This window comes from Coffea eugenioides, chromosome 9, assembly GCF_003713205.1.
Source record: "Coffea eugenioides isolate CCC68of chromosome 9, Ceug_1.0, whole genome shotgun sequence".
NCBI lineage: Eukaryota > Viridiplantae > Streptophyta > Magnoliopsida > Gentianales > Rubiaceae > Coffea > Coffea eugenioides.
Window position 1 is genome coordinate 6,882,086 of NC_040043.1, and position 20,626 is coordinate 6,902,711.

The 20,626-nt window shown below is 32.9% G+C and overlaps 2 protein-coding genes across 2 annotated transcripts; both read left to right on the top strand.

Annotated features, from left to right (window-relative positions):
* The first annotated feature begins 2,573 nt into the window (after positions 1–2,573).
* LOC113782082 (apyrase-like) lies at positions 2,574–6,459 on the top strand. Its single transcript, XM_027327993.1, has 9 exons — positions 2,574–2,852; positions 3,130–3,258; positions 3,346–3,402; positions 3,511–3,603; positions 3,908–4,113; positions 5,175–5,266; positions 5,462–5,676; positions 5,827–6,016; positions 6,323–6,459. The coding sequence occupies exons 1-9, from the start codon at positions 2,574–2,576 to the stop codon at positions 6,457–6,459; spliced, it is 1,398 nt and encodes a 465-aa protein (XP_027183794.1).
* Positions 6,460–16,000: 9,541 nt separating this feature from the next.
* LOC113782661 (apyrase-like) lies at positions 16,001–19,999 on the top strand. Its single transcript, XM_027328536.1, has 9 exons — positions 16,001–16,478; positions 16,747–16,875; positions 16,963–17,019; positions 17,190–17,282; positions 18,268–18,473; positions 18,739–18,830; positions 19,053–19,267; positions 19,393–19,582; positions 19,709–19,999. The coding sequence occupies exons 1-9, from the start codon at positions 16,194–16,196 to the stop codon at positions 19,873–19,875; spliced, it is 1,434 nt and encodes a 477-aa protein (XP_027184337.1). The 5' UTR covers positions 16,001–16,193; the 3' UTR covers positions 19,876–19,999.
* Positions 20,000–20,626: the final 627 nt, after the last annotated feature.

Sequence of the window (20,626 nt, forward strand, 5' to 3'; positions counted from 1 at the left end):
ATGTAAAATGTTCAAAATTGAAATTTAGCGTGCAAAGTGGTATAAGTTTAAAAGTATAAAGTGAAATTAATTCGTGAGAATATATATATATATATATATATATGTGTGTGTGTGTAAAGCTCTATCTTCTTTTTGTTCACATAACCTCACTTTTTCCCCAACAAAAGGAATTATGTTAAGGCCTAAAATTATTGGGATTCGATTGTGCTTATGTGAAAACACTTATCTCTTGGACAAATATCTAATTCACGAACCTCTTATTTAGTGTAACACTATGATAAAGAAAAAGTACTGGATGAAATCTGTTGAACCCTGACAGACTAACAAATCATCCATTCCAATGAACACACTAATTCGGAAAGCTTAAGTTATTTTATTGATGATACGGTAGAAATCACCTTATTGATCAATGCCCTTGAGATGCTCAAAACTGAATCAGTTCTGATGGGGCATTTCGCATTCTGATGACAAAAACCTAATCCGTAGTCTCTAAGGTGGCAAGTGGCAACACAATTGTTTGGTTCGTGCTCAGTCTACATTATAAAAGAAATGGTAAAAAATAAAAAAATCTCATGTGGTAAACCTAATACACAGAAAAACTCTTTGTAGTTTCAAAATATACAATACGACACCCCGTACTTTGAACTAAATTATAAAGGTGACAGAATCCGTTAAATTTAACGAAAATAGACGAAATGACCAAAATGCTCTGATATAATTAAGCAAAAGACAACTCAAAAAAATCATTTGTTTTATTCTCTAGATAGAGAGAATTGAGGGTTAAGGGGTAGAACAGGTATATTTGTTAAAAATTAGGTATAAAATTTTTTTTTAAAGTTCCAATAAGTCATTTTCATTAAGTTTAACAGATTCCGTCACTTTTCAATTTAGTTTAAAATACGGGGTGTCGTGTTGTATATTTTGAAATCATGGGGAACTTTTCTGTGTATTAGATTTATCACAGGAGTTTTTTTTATATTTTACCCTAAAAGAAAAGGAACAAGAAGCAAAAAGACAATCACAAATAATTCACAGACGATGACAATTTTAAAATAATGACAAAAAAAAAAACACAAAGTGGAAGTTGTAACACGAGTTTCAGGTCTATCTTGTACTTGTCGATATGTTTGATGTTTCTACTGTTTTTAGCAATGCGCACTCTTAATGATGCCTAATGACAGGACTTAATGACAGGACTTACATTAGAACGAAATAAACATAATTCCTATGACGCACTTTACTCCTTATGTAAAGGGCTAATTTCAGAAACCTCCCCTGAGGTTTTTAATAATTTCACTTGACTCCTCTAAGGTTTAAAAATTATACCTACCTCCCTTATCCATTTAAAATGACAATACTAATCTTAATATTTTAATAAAACTCTGTTGTTGCCATGTTTATGCAAAGGATAGATTTTATAATTTTTTTCCTTTTTTCTTCTTATTCATTTCTCTTATATTTCATTAGAAGTATAAAAGAATTATCAATGTTGTCCTTAATATCTATCCAAATCAAACGTTAAACTAGTAATAATTTTTTTTGATAACTTTTAACATCATCCATTTTTTTGTAACTCTTTTTTTTGTATCAAAATAAAGAATAAATCAACAATAATTAAAAACAAATAGCCCAAAATCACTACCAAACTATGGTAGTTCTATCACTAAGCTAGTCCATAAACTTTTATTAAAAAAAGTAGTCCACAAACTTAAAAAAAAACACTTTCTTCTCTATTGTAAAAAGAATCTATATCCCCCAATAAAGTTCTATAAAAAAATAGCCTATTATAGCAAAAAGATTTATTGTTATAGTTGATTATTAAATAACAAATATTCGTACGAAGAACTTGACCCTCTTTTTTTTATAATTGTGCTAAATTACTTTACAATTATTTAGAAGAACAAATCAAACTTTATAAGATAGGGCATTTCAGGATATTCATTAAAATTTTCACTCTATTTTAAGTTTTGGTTACCAAAATTCAAATCAAGAGAGGTAAGTGAAAATTTTAAAACATCAAGGAAACTAAGTGAAATAGCTAAAAACCTAAGGGGAGGTATATGAAATTATCCCTTATGTAAGTTATTGTCAACTTTTGGTACTAACGCGTTAATAAATTATCCCATACTTTCTGCGTAACCACTCATGCACGTACGCACGTGGATATTTTATTCTTGAAATTAGCTGTAATCATTTTACTAGCCCTGATTAATTAGTATAATATCGTCTAGGTGCATCTTTCAATATCATATTCCACAAATTTTAGTCTTTCAATCAATGGGGAATTTAATATTATTTGCTAAAAATATTGACTAAACGTCAAAAGGTGAGGTGGGACAAATCAAATCGATCGTAATCAACTAGAACCATTTTATATATATGCATGATCATCACACCTGATATTATTCACAAAAAAGCTGCGACTTACTTGATCACTAAGAGAGTGACCTGGTATCAATTGTGGTGATAAAATTGCCCTTTATAGGTTTTTTCTGTTGCTATGGTTTGTAATGTTTGATGAATGCAATCTTCCTTTTCATGCAGGTTGACGATCAACCAAGGAAAGCATAGATATGGTGAAGCAGAAGCACCAGCTTATGCCTCTTTTTACATTCTCCTGTATACTCTTCCTCCTTTCAACAGGTTATGTCTTGGATGCTGCTGGGGCAGAACAATCTCAGGCCCTCAATCGCAAGTTTTCATTGGATGGTACTATTCTTCGTAGTGAAGAATCAGAAAAATATGCTGTGATTTTCGATGCTGGAAGCACTGGTAGCAGAGTTCATGTATTTCGCTTTGATCCAAACATGGATCTTCTTCGCATTGGCCAGGATTTCGAGTTTTATGACAAGGTAATAGTGATTCAGTCAACCATCTCGAGATTATTTAGGCAAAGTCTTTATTCGATAATAGATCAAGTGGTCAAAATTGAACTACAGCCACTTATTTTAGAGAGAGTATAACACTATAGTAAATGATATGAAGCTGAATTTTCACCGCATAATCTATGATCTGTAGGTGGATGAAGTTTTAGCTCAATTGTGTTGTCCAAAACTGCAAATTAATCTAGAATATCACTTTTAATAGTGTAACATGTGTATAGTTTTTTGATTTGTTTTGTTCATGCAGACGACTCCAGGGTTGAGCTCCTATGCGGATGATCCTCAAGCTGCTGCACTATCTCTAAAGCCCCTATTGCAGGAAGGCCAAGCAGTTGTTCCAGAAGAGTTGCGTCCTCAAACGCCAGTTAAACTTGGGGTCTGTTTATAGCAGTTAATTAAAACCTCATGAATTCGTGATAGTAATCTTTCCAGAAAATTTGAAGTTACTTTTTATCAATCGTAGGCAACTGCTGGTCTTAGGATGTTGAAAAATGGTGCCTCTGACGAAATTCTGCAAGCGGTAAATTCTTTCTAGTACTCAATTTTTCCCATGTCCCAGAATTTATTTTTCTGTCCTAAAAAAAAAAACAAACCCAAGATTCTTTTTAATCTATTTTTGTTTGAAAAGGTGAGAGATTTATTCAAGAATGAAAGCTCCCTCGAATACAAGGCAGAATGGGTCTCCATTCTTGAAGGATCAGAAGAAGCTTCTGACATGTGGGTAAGTTTGACGACTCAAAGATAATTTCTTTTGTTTCAATTATCATCTCAATTTCCCCTCAGCAGCAGGCCCTTTTCTTTAACAAATAAATGAATGAGAATTGTCAGCATGTTAATTATTATCTCAGGCATGTTGAACCGAAAGAGAAAGGTCTTCTGGTCGGTATAAATTATTTATCACAGTGCTGATGAGTTCTTTAGTAAATTAATGGGCCAATCCAGTGTTGATTCGTTGCTTATTGGTTTAAAATTGTTGCAATTTGATTAGTAAACTGGAATTTTCAATTTGTGATCTGTACATGCAGATTGCGATAAATTATTTATCGGGAAGAATTGGTAAACCATATCCAGACACTATTGCCACTGTTGACCTTGGAGGTGGATCGGTGGAGATGACATATGCTATATCAGAAGAAAATGCTGCAAATGCACCCAAATTTTCAAATGATGGGGAAGCATATGTGCATGAAAAGTACATATTGGGAACAAAATATCACCTCTATGCCTACAGGTTTCCATCCCTGCTTGTCAAAATTTGGAACCTCTTACACCTTAATTAGTTTAGGTGACACTAATTTTGGGTTAAAGTTAAAATACAGGGTAAAATACATTTTTTTCTCTGTGATTTAGTGATTTTTTACATAACTCCAATGTGATTTCAAAAGTTATACATAACTCTTTGATAATTTGGATTAAAGTGTCAAAATAATAGAAATGATCCTCTACAATAGAATACACAAAAATGTCGAAATTACCCTTGTTTAAAAAATAAAATGATTGAAGTGACCAAAATATATAAAAATAATATTTTAATCCCTTATGGTCTTGTGTTTTACCATATAACCTCTTTATAATTTAGTGCTTTACCACATGACGCCGTTATAGTTTTTAAAATATATAAAACCCTTTGTGTTTAATAAATAATTTTAAATTTTATATAGGGGTATTATTGACATTTAATTGACTCTGTTATAAAATACAAATTCTATCACTCGGATTCTTTAGTCCAAACTATGAAGAGTTTAAGTATAGCTTTTAAAATCACATGAGATTATGTTAAAAAGCGCTAAATTACAGGCAAAAGGGTGTAATTTACTTAAAATGTATGCGGGCGAATTTTGGGGGCCTCCCTCACGTGGTTCGGAAGGGTGACCATGGGAATATTTTCAAGTCATATTTCCTAATTGAGAAGATGCAGAATTTAAAGGATTAACTTTTTATACACTAACAGTATAGTATAATATTATTTTATTCTGACAGCCCTTTATTTATATCGCATATGCATGATTTGAATTTCAAATTTAAATTCATATTATATGACTTGATTTAAACCTATTTGTGTAAAAAATATATATATACACTGATAGTGAAACTAAATTCTATCTTCCTAAATTTTTATGGAAATATGTCCTGAATTTACTATTTTAAATGGAAATATGTCCTGAATTTACTATTCTAAAAATAATAAAAAAGAAAACTCTTTTTACATATACGTATCAATTCCGGGCTCCGCCATTTTGCGGTTGCTTTTGTGAGATTATTGATGATGCATTAGTTTTTTCTTGTGTACAGTTATTTATACTATGGGCAATTGGCAGCCCGAGCAGAGATCTTCAAAGTCTCAAGAAATTCTACCAATCCATGCATTTTGGATGGCTATCACGGTATTTACCTAAGCATTAAATAAGATGCCTGGAGATTTGCTATTCCTTTTTATAGTTTTACACCCTGATTTTTTTGGTGCAACAACTTGATTACCAAGTTCTTGATAACACAAATAGGAATTAAAAATTAATTAACTTCAAATATTACCATAAAATAAGTGACCAATGAAAGACCAAAACTTATTTTCTTTCAAGGTTTCTATACCTATGGAGGAGAAACCTATGAAGCATCATCTCCCCCATCTGGTTCAAGCTTCAAGAAATGCAGGCAAGTGACTCTTAAGGCCCTGAAATTAGATGCACCCTGCGAACATGAAAAATGCACATTCAATGGAACTTGGGGCGGCGGCGGTGGCGAGGGACAAGAGAACGTATACCTTGCCTCATTTTTCTTCGACATTGCCATAGAGGTAGTGATAGTATATACCAGCACTCTTAACCCCAAAAACAAAAAAAATCTGCTAATTAAAATTTTCCCTTTGGAAATCATTGAAATAAATTCAAGGAAAGGGTTTTGTTTGTAATTGAATTGATTGTTGAGATGAAATTTCTCATTGCAGGCTGGTATCATCAGTCCCAATGTTCCTTCTGCTAGTGCACGTCCAATAGATTTCAAACGTGCAGCAAGGCTTGCTTGTGTGACCAAATATGAGGATGTGAAAACCGTTTTCCCTAATGTTTATGATGAAGATTTGCCATATCTATGCATGGATCTTGTGTATGAGTACTCGTTGCTAGTGTATGGATTTGGTAAGACACATTCTACACTTCCATAATAACATTGGATTGGATTATATATATATATATATATATATATATATATTGATTAATCTTTTTTATACAGACAATATATATACTGTCAACATTAGATGATTATAATTATACAAAATTTAAATTTAAAAATGTAATTTTTGTACATATATCATAGATTCAACGATACTAATATATACACTATTAATGTATATAAGATTTATTATATATATGTATATATGCGTGGGTGCGTATGTGCGTGGTTTATGTTATTGATTTATTATTATTATTATTATTTTGTCACAGGTTTGGATCCTTTCAAAAAGGTCACACTAGTACGACAAATCAACTACCAAAACTCCCTGATAGGAGCTGCTTGGCCTCTTGGTTCTGCCATTGACGCCGTATCATCTCTAACTAATTGGAGAATGTACCAGTACTAACCCACATTTCTGTGAGGATTATTCAGGATGTATAATAAAGTTGGGATATAATAGTCTGCCTGATGAGCGCTACTATTTTCCAACTAAGAAGATAAAAATGTCATCTATGCGTTTTTTTTCCCCCTTTTGTGGAGTACTTTACAATTTCAATGAGCTCTTCCATAATATCATTAATAAAGCCATGCCCTTTAGTCTACAACTATTGTTTATTAAGTTTTGAGTTTTTTCTAGTTTCAGCCAGCATAAATGTATAGCAATACGAGTAATTTTTGCTGAAAAATTTTGAATTCTTTCAAAAGCATAATAATATGTAATTTTTTTTAAAAAATGATACGATTTTTTCCGTTGTGGATGCCGGCTTGATCGAAACACTAGTTAAGTGCCGAACGAATAATGTATTGTTTAATGATTTATATTAGTTTAAGAAAATGTCTAAATATAGAGACGCAATAATTGTAACTATATATAGTAACATTGTACGTTACATCCAATTTAAGTATGCTAAAATATACTCTCAAGTTAGAAAAATTCTTTTAGTATATAGGAAAGATACAGTGAAAGAAATTATTTATTGTCTCTCGCACTTTACTTGCCAAATTCAAAATTAACACATCACATAGACCAATGTGGATATGATTTGAGCAATCCTACGATAACTTGCTACGTCCATTTCACGTGGGGTGCATAGATGGACGACAATACTCAAAGAAATTTCCCAATGCAAATAATTAATAAGCCATGAAATTTGTAAGACAATACTATAAAATTGTCCATCATTATCAAAAAATACTATAAAATTGTCCATGGGTTGCAGACAAAGGTGATTCTGATTCCTAAACCAAGATTTGCTTTGGACAAAGATATCTCATTCTGACCTGTACATGTTATTGAACAGAAACGGAGACGAGGATATATATATATACACACACACACCGACACAAACGGGAAAAAACAAAGGGTTAATTACATTTACCTCCCCTGAGGTTTGACCAAATAACGAATCGATCCCTGAGATTTGACCAAATAACAAAAAGGTCCCTCAACCGTTAGTCTTTGCCGTTGACTGTTAGGGTTAATTACATTTACCCCCTGAGATTTGACCAAATAACGAATCGATCCCTAAAATTTGACCAAATAACAGATTCCTCCCCCACACTAACTTCTGTCACTTATATGTAACGGAAATAGCCAAAAGTCTGAATAACCCTTATTGATTTCCATCAAATTTTTGACCTATCGATTTTTGTGTTTTCAAAAAAAAATTTTGGTTAACAGATAAAATTTTGAATCCAACAAATTATTAATTTATTTAACAGATAAAATCAGAGTAAATTTTGGTAGACCTTGTGATGCAAAATTTGCCATACACATATTTTGTAATTTAGTGAAATAGTGTGACAAATTTTGGATTACATCAGGTAATACCCATTATCCCATAAAATACCAGTGCTTTACGACTTTTTCCAATTATATGAACAAAGTACCCATTTTTTCAAAAAGTAATTTATTTAAAAGATAAAGTAAAATTAAAATTTCCAACGAATAAGAGGGTTGAAAATGTAGTACGCATTTTTTCTTTCCATAATTTACCAGTTCCTTATACTTTTCCTATATTATATAAACGAAGTACCAGTTTTCTATTGGCATTTTACTCTATTTATTAGTAACCCATTGTAAAACCAAACCAGCAGAAGGCTTTTCTACACAAAACACTTTGTCACCACAGGGATTTAAAAGTAGTTTGGTCAAACCACAAGGGAGATAGATGTAATTAATCCTTAAAATTTTGATGGAAATCAATAAGGGTTATTTAGACTTTTGGCTATTTCCGTTATATATAAGTGACAGAAGTTAGTGTGGGGGAGGAATCTGTTATTTGATTAAATTTTAGGGATCGATTCGTTATTTGGTCAAATCTTAGGGGGGTAAATGTAATTAACCCTAACAGTCAACAGCAAAGACTAACGGTTGAGGGACCTTTTTGTTATTTGGTCAAATCTCAGGGATTGATTCGTTATTTGGTCAAACCTCAGGGGAGGTAAATGTAATTAACCCAAAAACAAATGATTAATTCCACTTTACACCCTCAACTATACTTAAATTCTCACTTTGGTCATTAAACTTTAGGGTTAATTTTAGAAACCTCCCCTGAGCTTCATCCTAATATCACCTGACACTCTCAAGGTTTCAAAAATCTCACATATCTCCTCTATCAATATGATGTAACTAGATGTCCCGATCAGAGATTTTGAAATGATAAACTTAACTCCAATATTTTCGTATTTTTTTAAGTAGCAAAAGGTTGGAAAAAGATAAGAAAAAACATCTACGAGCTAAAATATCTAAAAACAAATAACTAGAATGCCATCTAAAATATTTTTCTCCCATTTTGTTGCAAAAATATTTGCTTTTAATGTTCGTCTTTCCCACAACTGCTTCAAAAATTTTTGTTTTTTTATGTTCATCTTTGCCACAATCAGTCTCCTAAAATTTTCAACACAATAATGTTCCCTCTTTGCAGCAAAGAAAAATTTTTTGTGTTTCTTTACTACAAAATCTTTGCTCTTAATTTCCTCATTGTTGCAACCAATCTCTTAAAACTGTTGCCTTTTTTAATGTTGAAATAGGTTTAGAAGTTACCCTTGTACACAAGAATATTATCTAGATATGAAGCGACTAAATTTATTATTTATTGCACTTACACCTCATATTCTAAGTTTAATATTCCACCTTATTTGTCTTTTTTTCATATTTCAAAATTCGTAAATCAAATTGCACAAGGATAAAAGTAGAAGAATAATATAATCTCTCTACTTCAATGCATTTTTTAATATTACTTTTACACATAAGGGGTGACAATGTTACACAAATTATCACTTAAGGGGAGCTATGTGAGATTTCTGAAACTTTTAAGGGTACAAGGTGATATTATGTTAAACCTCAGGAGAGGTTTTTGAAGTTAACCATACACTTTAATAGTAAATGCAAATTTCACATCGGGAAAATGACCAATTTTGTTCCTAAACTTTTTTATAGTGTCTCTACTTAATTTTGTTGGCCAATTTAATTCCTGTAATTATTTATTTATTGTTTCCCATTGAGGAACGCCGCAGCAACGCCACCATATAATTTTGATCAAACTTCTAATTAAACACCTAAGCAGGGGTATTTCAGGTACTTCACTATTGGGTTGTAAGATAAGAAGTAAAATCGAAGGAAAAATTTACCAATACATTTTTATCAGTGAGAAAAACCCAAAACCAGTAAGAAAACAAGGCCGGTGAGTTTGGAGCAGCTGAATATGGCACATAACATGCTGAGAGGGAATATTCCATAGAGCATATGCCAGCTTCCAAGTTCCAAGGCTTCAGAATTTCACCTATTCTTATAACTTTTTCACTGGTGAGCCTCCGACGTGTTTGGCCTTGCCAGCATTCGATGATCGCCAGAATTGTTTGCCAGCTAGGCCATCGTAGCTTTGCATTAGAAATATAAACTTTGTATACTTCCGTATAAAAGAAATCTGGTTACTAAAAGAAAAGTTTAGCCGTCTGCACATTCCCAAAGAGAAACTGACAATATCCGGCTTATTTATTGAATTTTAAAAATATTTTTACATTTTAAATAACAATTTTTCTTTGTTTTTCTCAGTATTAAGTAAAATTAACAAGATATTCTCCTCAATCTAAAAAAAGTGCAATTATGGAATGAAATTTAACTAGGATCATAAATATAAAAATATTATTTATTATTATTATGTTAGGAATATTATTTCTTAGATATTAATTGTCTTGAGTGTTATCAAATATTGCAGTTCACTAATGATTTAAGTAACAAACAAACAAATTGTTAAAAAATGATGTTTAGGAGATAAGCAGCAAAACAAGCTACACTCTAAGTGGATTTACCGTAGATAACTCTTAGAGGGTATAAATGTCTTTTTAACATCAGTATTACATAATATTAGAATTGACTAACAGTTTAAGGGATAAAGTGAGAAAAATAACGTTAGGGGATAAAATATAAAATGGCCGTACCTTAGGGGGAGTTTTTGTGATTAACCTTTTCTTTTTTAAGGATACTTCAATTATTGAATATTGCTTCCAACTGGCAAAGCTTACGATCTCTTGATGTTGGCAATCCTTTGTCTTGACTCGAGAACTTTGAAGCAAGAAATGTGATGGAAACATTGACAAATTGGAATAATCCTATTGAATACCTGACAAATTAGCTACCACACCAGCATGATATTATTTTGGATTCACTGTCTCACTTTGATGTTACCACACAGGTAAGAGTTACGTGGTCCATGAAGCATATAGACAAGCGAACGTTTTTAGTAATAAGTTTGTTTCTTAGTATGCAGAATATCATAGTCCAGTATTTGGTCCATAAAAAAGTAAGGATTGTGTCAAGCAAAAACAAAAAAAAATGTAAGGACTGTGGAAAAGGTAATACATTGTCATTTTGCATTGTAAGAAGATATAGTTTTTTTTTTTTAATTCAAACTAAAGGAGGTCTAATTGTACTCGTTAATAGCTCAGCAAAATTTATGAGATTACATTTCATTTTACCCATGCCTAAGAAGCCGTTGATAAAATTAAAGTTTGAAAACTAAAATTTGAAGTTTGAAGTTTGAATCTATTAAGATAGTGAATTGTTAAGTACTAAATTTGATACATTAAATGTATATCAATAGCTTATCACTTAGGGTGCGTTTGATAAAACTGAAGTCTGAAAAATGAAATTTGAAATCTGAAGTTTGAATTTATTAAGTTATTCAATTATTAAGTATTAAATCTAATACATTTGAGTGTTTATCACATTCAGTGATAAGTGAATAGCTTATCACTTATTTTTTAGAGTAAATTTTGTTTAGAAAATTCAGTGGCACTTAATTAATTCAAATGTTCAATTTTTAATTATCAAACGTATCTAAACATATTAAGATCTAACTCCATTAAGTTTAAGTGCTGAATTGGATTATCAATCAGGGACTTATTTTTTGAAGCAAATTTTGCCTATAAAATTTAGTACCACTTAATATATTCAGATGTTCTAGTTTTGATTATCAAACGCATCTGAATACATCAAGATTTAAATCCATTAAATTTAAGTGTTGAATTGCTCTGTCAAATAGAGTCTAAAATCTTGTTACAGATATCACTGTCTAATTTGGCATATGGAAACCGGGGCCATATTTATTTACTTATACATTCTTTGAATCCACTAATTTCTTGCCTACACAAAGAGGGACAAGGTTTCAGAACTAGACGTGATTTTTGTACAAATCTCATATGTGATTGTGGCCATGTGAAGCCCTGTGCTCTAGCAATGCTTTCAACGTCTGATATATGGGTTGAAAACTTCATCTATGGATCATGGCTTTCGAGAGGAACCACCAAACTTAAGGTTTAGTTTGAATTAGCTATTTTTATAAGTATTTTTAAAATATTTTAGCATAACAATGTATATGAAAAATTTTTATAATATTCTTAAAGGTGTTTAAAACTTTTTTTAAGGTATTTTTTTAAAAATTAATGCCACCACCACTCCGTCTTTTCTTTCCCTCCTCCTCCTCCCCTTCCCTTCCTTCTGTCCTCCCCAATTGGGCCTCGATGAGATTACTTGGATTGGGGAGGAGAGGGGAAGGTCGGGGTGTGGTAGGAAAGGAAAGGAAAGGAGAGGAGGAGGAAAGAGAGGGAGAGAAAAGAGGGGAAAAGGGATGGAGGAAAAAAGTGGAGGAAGGGGAAAATGGTGGCCATAGTGGGTGGGTGTGGGTGGTGATAGATGGAAAAAGAAGATGGCGTGGATTTTATTTTTAAAATTTTTTTTATATATTTGAAATTATTTTTGATATATTGTATGGATATGATGTTTTTAAAATTATTTTTATTTGTATATTACTGAAGCATTATAGATAAAAAATTTGTTGTTCAGAAAAAAGGGAAATTCTTTTTTTTTCTTTTTTTTCCGTACAAAGAAAAACAGGGAAATGGTCATTTCTTCCCATGTATCACATTTCTACTCGAGAGATGAAACCTTGCCCTGGACTGCAATTGGAAAATCGATGACTTATGCAGTGTTCCTTTTTCATCGTCTTCTACGTCAAGTTCACGCAATTAGTGCATATCCGTTTAAAAGTTAAAACCAATAAACTGATCCTTTTTATTTGTCAAACAATATGAAGTTAACTTAATGTAGATTATTGGGTCTCGTTTATCAGTTTTTTTTGTCCTGGGTGCGGGTTGCCTTTCGGGTTTCATTTGGAATTTTTTCTTTCCATTGTGAAATTTGATGCGATTAGGTCCACTTTTGTGACTAAAATCCAAATGATTTTTATTCTACTATTTACTAGTAATCAATAACTTCTATTTATAACTAGGAATAAGAGAAGGGGAATGCATCATCCTCTATCCTACTATTGGCATACTAATGGGATAAAAACCCGTCGCAGGACCTATATCCAAGATATTCTTCATGAGTTTTTTTCTTTCAACATTGACTATGGTTAGGTAACAAATACTATAATTACATGTAGCTATGAATTAGAGATATGATAATGTGATATGTGTAAAGCAGAGGAAAAATCGTTCAAAACACCCTTCACATTTTTTCAAATGAATTTTTTTGTTTCGCACTTTTAAAATGATGACTTTATGTTCCTTACAAAAACAAATCGGCCAACACATAGTGTCAACCTAAGTTTCTGGTTACATTTTAACTTGAACCCATCATGTCACCTACACGTAGCATTTTTTTAGGGATATAAAGATCAGATCTCATATGTAGTTAAATAAATCACCCAATCGACATTCATTTTTTATCCATAAAAAAGTGAGGTTTGATCTTTTTGTACTTAAAACAATGACCAAAAATGGGTCACATGGTATATTTAGGCTAAACAGTGCTAAAGAATTTAGGTTAGGACCAAAATTGATGGACTTAATTTTGTAAAGGATGTAAAATCGGCAATTTAATCTAATGTGAGAGACGAAAAAGTTTATTTAAATATATTTTTAATGATTTTATTTAAAGTATACAACTTTTAATGACGTATCGAAGCTAAGAAGGATAAAAGCGTGAATTTTTTTGTATTTCATATTTTTTTTAAAAGACTTGTAGGATCCTCTATATTATTAATTTTGCTAACATTGTAATTGATTGAATGTAAATTCTACAAATTTGAGAATTAGGGTGCAAAGTATTCAAAATTAAAGATTTAAGAATATAAGTGGAAAAGTGGTATAAGCTTGGGAATGCAAAGTGAAGTTAGTCCAATTTTTTTTTTTTTTTTTTTTGTCAACACAAGGGTGTCCGGGTCAAGACCCGAAGGCGGCTCGACTAATCCCCTGCGCCTGGAGTACAGCGCCACCCCAACCGCACCCAGGCGTTAAGTGGGATTCGACACCTGACCTTGGAGTTCCGGAAGAAACCCAAGACCAGGTGATCTAGCTCCGGGGCGAAGTTAGTCCAATTTGAAAGGGCATTTTTTACGAAACAACATGATATCGCTGATAAAACGAGTGCCATTGCGTCACTTGCGTGCATGATTAGCGAAGCAATTATTGCACAGAAAGCTCGTGTGGCCCATGACAGTCTGTCATTTTCTCTCCATTTTCCACCATTCAACGACTGAAAAGTTCTGTCAACTTTGGCATTTAACAGTTAGGGATAATTTCAAAAACCTCCCTTGAGGTTTTCAATAATTTTATTAGGTCTCTTAAAGTTTTAAAAATTATACATACCTCCCTTGTCATTTAAAATGACAATACTACCCTTAAATATTTTAATGAAATTCCCTTGTTTGGTATATTTATACTTAGAATGACTTTTAAAATTATCTTTTATTCTTTTTTCCTGCTTCTTCCTTTTTTTTTTAAATTTTTTGCCAATAAGACTGTAAAACTACTACTATTATCTTAAGTTTCTATAATAACCAAATGTCAAACTAATGATTTTTTTGATGAATTAACTTTATATGCAATCCAATGTTTTTGCTGATTTTTGTTTTCTATTTTTTGTATTAAAATTAATAACAAATCAAAAGAAAATGGCTCAAAACTATTAGTAAATTATGATAATCCCATTACTCGAAAAATTCATAAACTCTAAATAAATTATTTCAACATTTTCTTTTCTATCTTATAATTTTAAATTCATAATAAAATACCATCAAAATTATTCTATTATAGTGATAAAATTATTATTATAGTTGTTTATCAAATAGTATATATGAACGTCAAATATTTGGTACCTTTTCTTATAATTATACTAGATAATCTTATAATTGTATAGAAAAGTAAATTAAAATTCATTACACAAGAGTATTTTTGGATATTCATTTAAAAATTTGATCAAGTCAACATTATTTTAAGATTTTGCTATTAAAACTATCAAATCAAGGGGAGTGGGTATAATTTTCCAAACATCAAGAGAGATCAGTGAAATTATAAGAAACCTTAGGGAAGGTTTCTGAAATTATCCCTTAAAACTTTAAAGGGAAAATACATCTTTTAACATCGATTCTGTTGTCCCGTGCCAAATAATTGATCGAGGGAATCATAGATGCATGTGGTTGGTGAGGTCCAAAAAGCGCGCTACGCAAATCACAAGTTCAAAAAGCGGTATAACGAGACCATTATCTACAAGGACAACTAATGAATATTCAATTGGCTCGTATCAATTGCCATATCCAGTTCGTCATTCGTGACACACACCTTTCTTTTTCTTTTTTCTTTTTTCTTTTTTTTTAGCAGGGAAAAAGTGAGATCTAAGAAATAAGAAGGGAGAAAAAGGCATGCAAGTTCTAATATTTGAGGCATGCAAGTTCTAATTAGAAGTGAGTTCTAATATTTTTTTTTAGCATGAAGGCATGCAAGTTTTTTCGAGTGATTCGATTTTATTTTAAAGGGCATTTTTACAAAACAAAAATATTAGAACTCCTTGACATGTAATTATTCTATAATTGCTAATTTGAGGTCCTTCATGTCCGTTTACTAAACCATTAGTGCTTATGGATGGTAGTCGAAAGAGGAAAAGTAGGCCAAGGGAACTTTAATTTAGTGGTTACAGTTGAGATTTTGAGAATTAAAAGTTTTGAACTTAAATCTTTCTTTCCCAATCTCGCATCTTACTCTTCTCTTACTTAAAAAGAAAAATGTCAAAGGGGAAAATTGCAACAAAAAACAAAGACACATTAGGGGTGAAAAGTTCAAAAGCCTCGTTGCATTTAAACTAACCCTTCTAAAATGAAGATACAGACTACAAAGAGGATAGACCACCTTACCTGCCGACAGGATTAATGGTATCTCCGCAATCGAATTTTTAACAAGAAACATACATTACAATTGCGCAAGAGCTTCATTTCATGTGTCGCTGTCTTTACATTTCAGAGAAACTAATACTACTACTATAAAAAGGGCAACCTTATGATTGTTGGGCATCTCAGATAGTAGGTAGGGTAGGTATCATTCTACATCACATTCCTTTTCAGTTTTTATCAGCATTTTATTTGAGCTCTTTTCTTTGTTTCTGTAACTCTATTGCATATATTATTGTTAATTTTGTGCCCATTACTCTACCAATGCATACATGATACATGTGACACTGCTGCGTTATTATGACGGTGAAATTTCCATTTTCATGTCAATTTCTTGATTTTCAGCTCGGGAAGGATTTGTTGTCTGCACCCTCAAGATCTGTAGAGTATCAACCAAGTAGAAGATTGATAAATGGGAAATAAGCGGCAACAGCGAGCGTTCATTCCTCTCTTTTTCATTTGCTACATTCTTCTCTTCTTCGTTCTGATTGGCCCTGCGGAAGGGATAAAACAATCTCAAGCTCTCAACCGCAAATTTTCTTTGAATGGGTTCCTAAACCTTGTTCTTGGCGAGGGCTCTGAGCAGTATGTTGTCATCTTTGATGCTGGAAGTACTGGTAGCAGAGTTCATGTCTATCGATTTGATTCAAACATGAATCTCCTAAAGATTGGTGACGACTTTGAGTATTTTGAGAAGGTGATAATTAATAATTCATGAATTCTTTTGTCAAGCTAAGACAACATATTACTTGCTAGTTTGTTTGTAACATCAGCCATCTGCTTTACGTGAAAAACTGGAAATGCTCACTGGTCGAATTAGTTTCACTGTTTATTCCACTTTCTACTCTTTAAGTTAATTTCTATATTTCCTTGTATTGTGCAGTACGGAAGAAAAGCCATGTCATTCATTCTTTTTCGTAGATTTTAATTTCCTCTGTTTTGGCATCATTGATTTGGTGATGCAGACAACACCAGGGCTGAGTTCTTATGCAGATGACCCTACAGCTGCTGCACAATCTCTAAAGACCCTGCTTGAGAATGCTGAAGCAATTGTTCCAGAAGAGTTTCGGGCTAATACTCCAGTTTTAGTTGGGGTTAGTGATTCTGTCAAGCACTATGTATGCAGCTAATGGAGAACATGGTCTTCTGCTGATACTTTGTTGTTGAAACTGAATTGGCAGGCAACTGCAGGTCTTAGACAGCTAAATGGTGACGCAGCAGAAAATATTTTGGAAGCGGTAAAAAATGTTTCATACTTCTCTTCGTGTACAAGCAGACATATTGGAGTGTTTCTCGTCTTAAAATGACGATTGGAGTGTTTACCATCCTCATCCCCCACCCTTTTTCAAACTTTGTTTCTTTGTCAAATATCAAGATTTATACTCTGATTTTTTTTTTTTGGCTGAAGGTGAGAGATTTGTTAAAAAATGAAAGCTCGTTCAAGTACAAGGCAGAGTGGGTGACTATTCTTGATGGTTCTCAGGAAGCTGCGTACGCATGGGTAAGGTCTTTGCTGTTGTAGTTGTATTGATTTGCAGCTTTTGTTCACGAGTCTTCATCAGGAAATCTGATGAGACAAATTTAATTACCTTTCGAGTAATAAACTTTGTAACTGAAGATTTTGAATTTTCTGTGTGAAAATAAATATAGGTACATTGAAGGTAGGGATAATTTTAGAAACCTCCCCTGAGGTTTCCAAAATATCAGAGACCTTCCCTAGAAGTAAGCAGCTAGTATCAAATCCAATCCAATTAAAAAAGGCAAACAATAAAAAATTGGGAGTTGGAGAGAGAAAACAACTTGATACCACAAATGCCCTCAAGCCTTGCATTAGTAAGATAATTTCATATGAACACTACCTAGGCAATTTAACAAGAATAAAATTTTAGGGGAGGTTTCTGAAACAGAAAATCAGCCAAGCATAATCTGCTATACACAAACAACAACTATATCAACATAAGCTGCCAAAGAATAGAAAATTTTCAGTACAAAATTCTTAGAGACTGATATGAAGATTTGACTTAAAAAGCTCTAAAATTCTCTACAATAAAGGTAAGAATCTTCACATATGGTTTAAAAACCTCTGCTTCCTCTTGCTCTAATTAAAGTGACTTCTTGCTCTTGCAGTTTTCTATGCCATACATCAACCAAAGTAGGGTGTCCAAATTTGGTGCCCTATTTCTCATGATATTTTAGATATTATTTGAACTTCTAAATTATTGTTAATTCAGTTAACCATATTTATAACTAATTTAAGTAAATTTGTCCAAATAATTGTGAAATATCTGATAAGTTGTGCGGGTATTTAAGTAATTTTACCCATGATTATATAAGAAGTGGGATCTAATATTCTACTAGGGGAGATCCTTGATATTTTGAGAACCTCAAGAGAGGGGAGTGAGATTGTGAGGTTTCTGAAATTATCCTTCAATGTCTGGGGTGATAACGCCACCACTCAACTGATATACTCTCTTCTGAATATGCAGGCTGCCATAAATTATCTGTTGGGATCAATAGGCAAAAATTACTCAGAAACTGTTGGTTCAGTTGATCTTGGAGGTGGATCGGTAGAAATGACATATGCTGTGTCAGAGACAACTGCTGCTCAGGCCTCCAATATATCAAATAATGGAGAACCATATATTCATGAAAATAATTTTCTGGGAACAACATATTACCTTTATGCCTACAGGTTTGTTACTCTTTTTGATGATTATGGTCTCTTGGTTCAAGTAATAACTGAGATGGTCGTCTTCCAGTGAAGTGGTGATGCGTACGGTCTTCATTTTTTGTCTACTTTATCTTCATATTCTTGAATGACACTGAAATTTTTTTCAGTCAGCATTCACTCAATTCGGTCGTCCTTGTTGTGGAAACTAGGAAGTGGTATTTTATCACGTTGATATAGCATTACAAATGACATGCTAATACTCCTGGTCCTGGGCTTTTCTGTACAGTTACTTGAACTATGGTTTACTCGCTGCTCGTGCTGAGATTCTGAAGCTTTCAAGAAATTCAAGCAACCCATGCATTCTCTACGGTTACGATGGTACTGATCACATGGATCTGTGAATATTCTTTTGACAAGTTATATGCTATGATTTTTTTTCTCTATCCACTGATATATGATTTGCATCTGATGAAATGTATTCTCAGTCTCTCCATACCTATATATAATTCAGAGATCTAGACTTCTGGAGATACTTTGTTAACCCGAAAACATAAAACACAAGGCATTCAAGTTTCAACTAAGCATCTCTCTTCCTTGAAGGATACTATACATATGAGGATGTTGTTTATAGAGCATCTGCTCTTCCTACTGGTCCAAACATCAAGCAATGCTGGGGATTTGTTAAGAAGGTACTGAATATCAGTGCCCCTTGCCAGCACAAAAACTGCACATTCAACGGTGTCTGGAATGGCGGTGGCGGGGATGGGCAGAACAATCTGTATGTCGCCTCATTTTTCTATGACATTGGTTCTGAGGTAGAAAATATTAATCGCTCCTGATTTTGACCGTAGCTGTATTAGAGTTTAGACATGTTAGTTAATAAATGTTCACTATCTAAGCCCACCTTTAACTCTGAAAACAAACTATATTTTCGTCTCAGGTTGGTATTTTTGAGCCAAATGCGCCTTCTGCTACTGTTCGTCCGGCGGATTACCTGTCTGTAGCTAATCGTGCTTGCGCAACAAAATATGAAGATATTGAATCCGTATTTCCTAACATCTATGAAGAAGATAAGCCGGTGATATGTATGGATCTCATTTATATGTACACACTGCTTGTTAATGGATTTGGTAAGCTTCACTGTGATTTTAATTCTTCTGCAAATGTCTTTGTAGTAACGTTCAATATAACCAGTTTACATGATAGGTTAGAATATTGCTGACTTGTGTGTATATATATATATATATATTTTCCAGGTGTGAATCCTTTCAAAAAGATTACAGTGGTTCAAAGCATCGAATACAAAGATTCCCTTGTTGATGCTACTTGGTCATTAGGGTCTGCTATTAATGCTGTTTCATCACTATATGAAGCAAAAGATGAGAACCGTATTAAAGATTTGATGTTCTTGGCCCATGTCTGAGGGTTGAAACTTGAAGGAATTAGCTGTTGTCCCTCATATCGGCCGGCCCATGATGTTACTATACGGAATTATCTTATTTATCTATTCGGTTAATAAACAAATAAAACAGCTTTTTCCTTCTTTTTTTGTTTTTGTTAAAAAGAAAGAGTGAGTGGATGTGTCATTTTCTTCCAAACTATACTTTTTTTTTTTTTTTTGTCGCAACGATAGATGTCCTATAACCTAATCTAGCCTAGTCTAAGGGAAAGGGGAGGGGGTTCGATGAGAGTACAGACTCCATCGATGAAGGTCAATTAAGACCGCCACAAATTGTGGCAAATTTGTGGGAGGCAGGGATTGAACCCCTGACCTCCAGCATCACCTTTAATGGTGATGACCACTGGACCAAATGGCCAGTGGCTTCCAAACTATACATTCCACCAGAAAGCCAGCAATCTTGCTCCACACAGGAATTTCAATTTTTTTTTTTTTTGGTTAAACCTCCCTCCCTTAGTCATACCTTTTCCGTCCTCAATTAATTGTCAAATTTATAATTCGAATTTGAATCTGAAAGCGGAACAATCTCTGGGAACCATCCCTAGACTACTGAGCCAATCCCAATGACTAAAATTTGTTGAGTTATGCAACGTTCTGTTTTCATTTTTATCTATACACCATATATACATATTGAGGTAAGGGCAATAAACTCCCTCCAAGACTATGGTTTCATCGCTTTGCCCACTTGAGCGTTCAATTGCACCCGTATACATGT

Excerpts from the sequence above, each read along its gene's own strand:
- LOC113782661 (XM_027328536.1), top strand. The coding sequence starts at position 16,194 with ATGGGAAATAAGCGGCAACAGCGAGCGTTCATTCCTCTCTTTTTCATT. Across the intron at positions 18,831-19,052 it reads CATTCTCTACGGTTACGATG|GATACTATACATATGAGGAT; the intron begins GTACTGATCACA and ends TCTTCCTTGAAG. Across the intron at positions 19,583-19,708 it reads ACTGCTTGTTAATGGATTTG|GTGTGAATCCTTTCAAAAAG; the intron begins GTAAGCTTCACT and ends TATATTTTCCAG.
- LOC113782082 (XM_027327993.1), top strand. The coding sequence starts at position 2,574 with ATGGTGAAGCAGAAGCACCAGCTTATGCCTCTTTTTACATTCTCCTGT. Across the intron at positions 3,403-3,510 it reads CTGACGAAATTCTGCAAGCG|GTGAGAGATTTATTCAAGAA; the intron begins GTAAATTCTTTC and ends TTGTTTGAAAAG. Across the intron at positions 5,267-5,461 it reads CATTTTGGATGGCTATCACG|GTTTCTATACCTATGGAGGA; the intron begins GTATTTACCTAA and ends TTTTCTTTCAAG.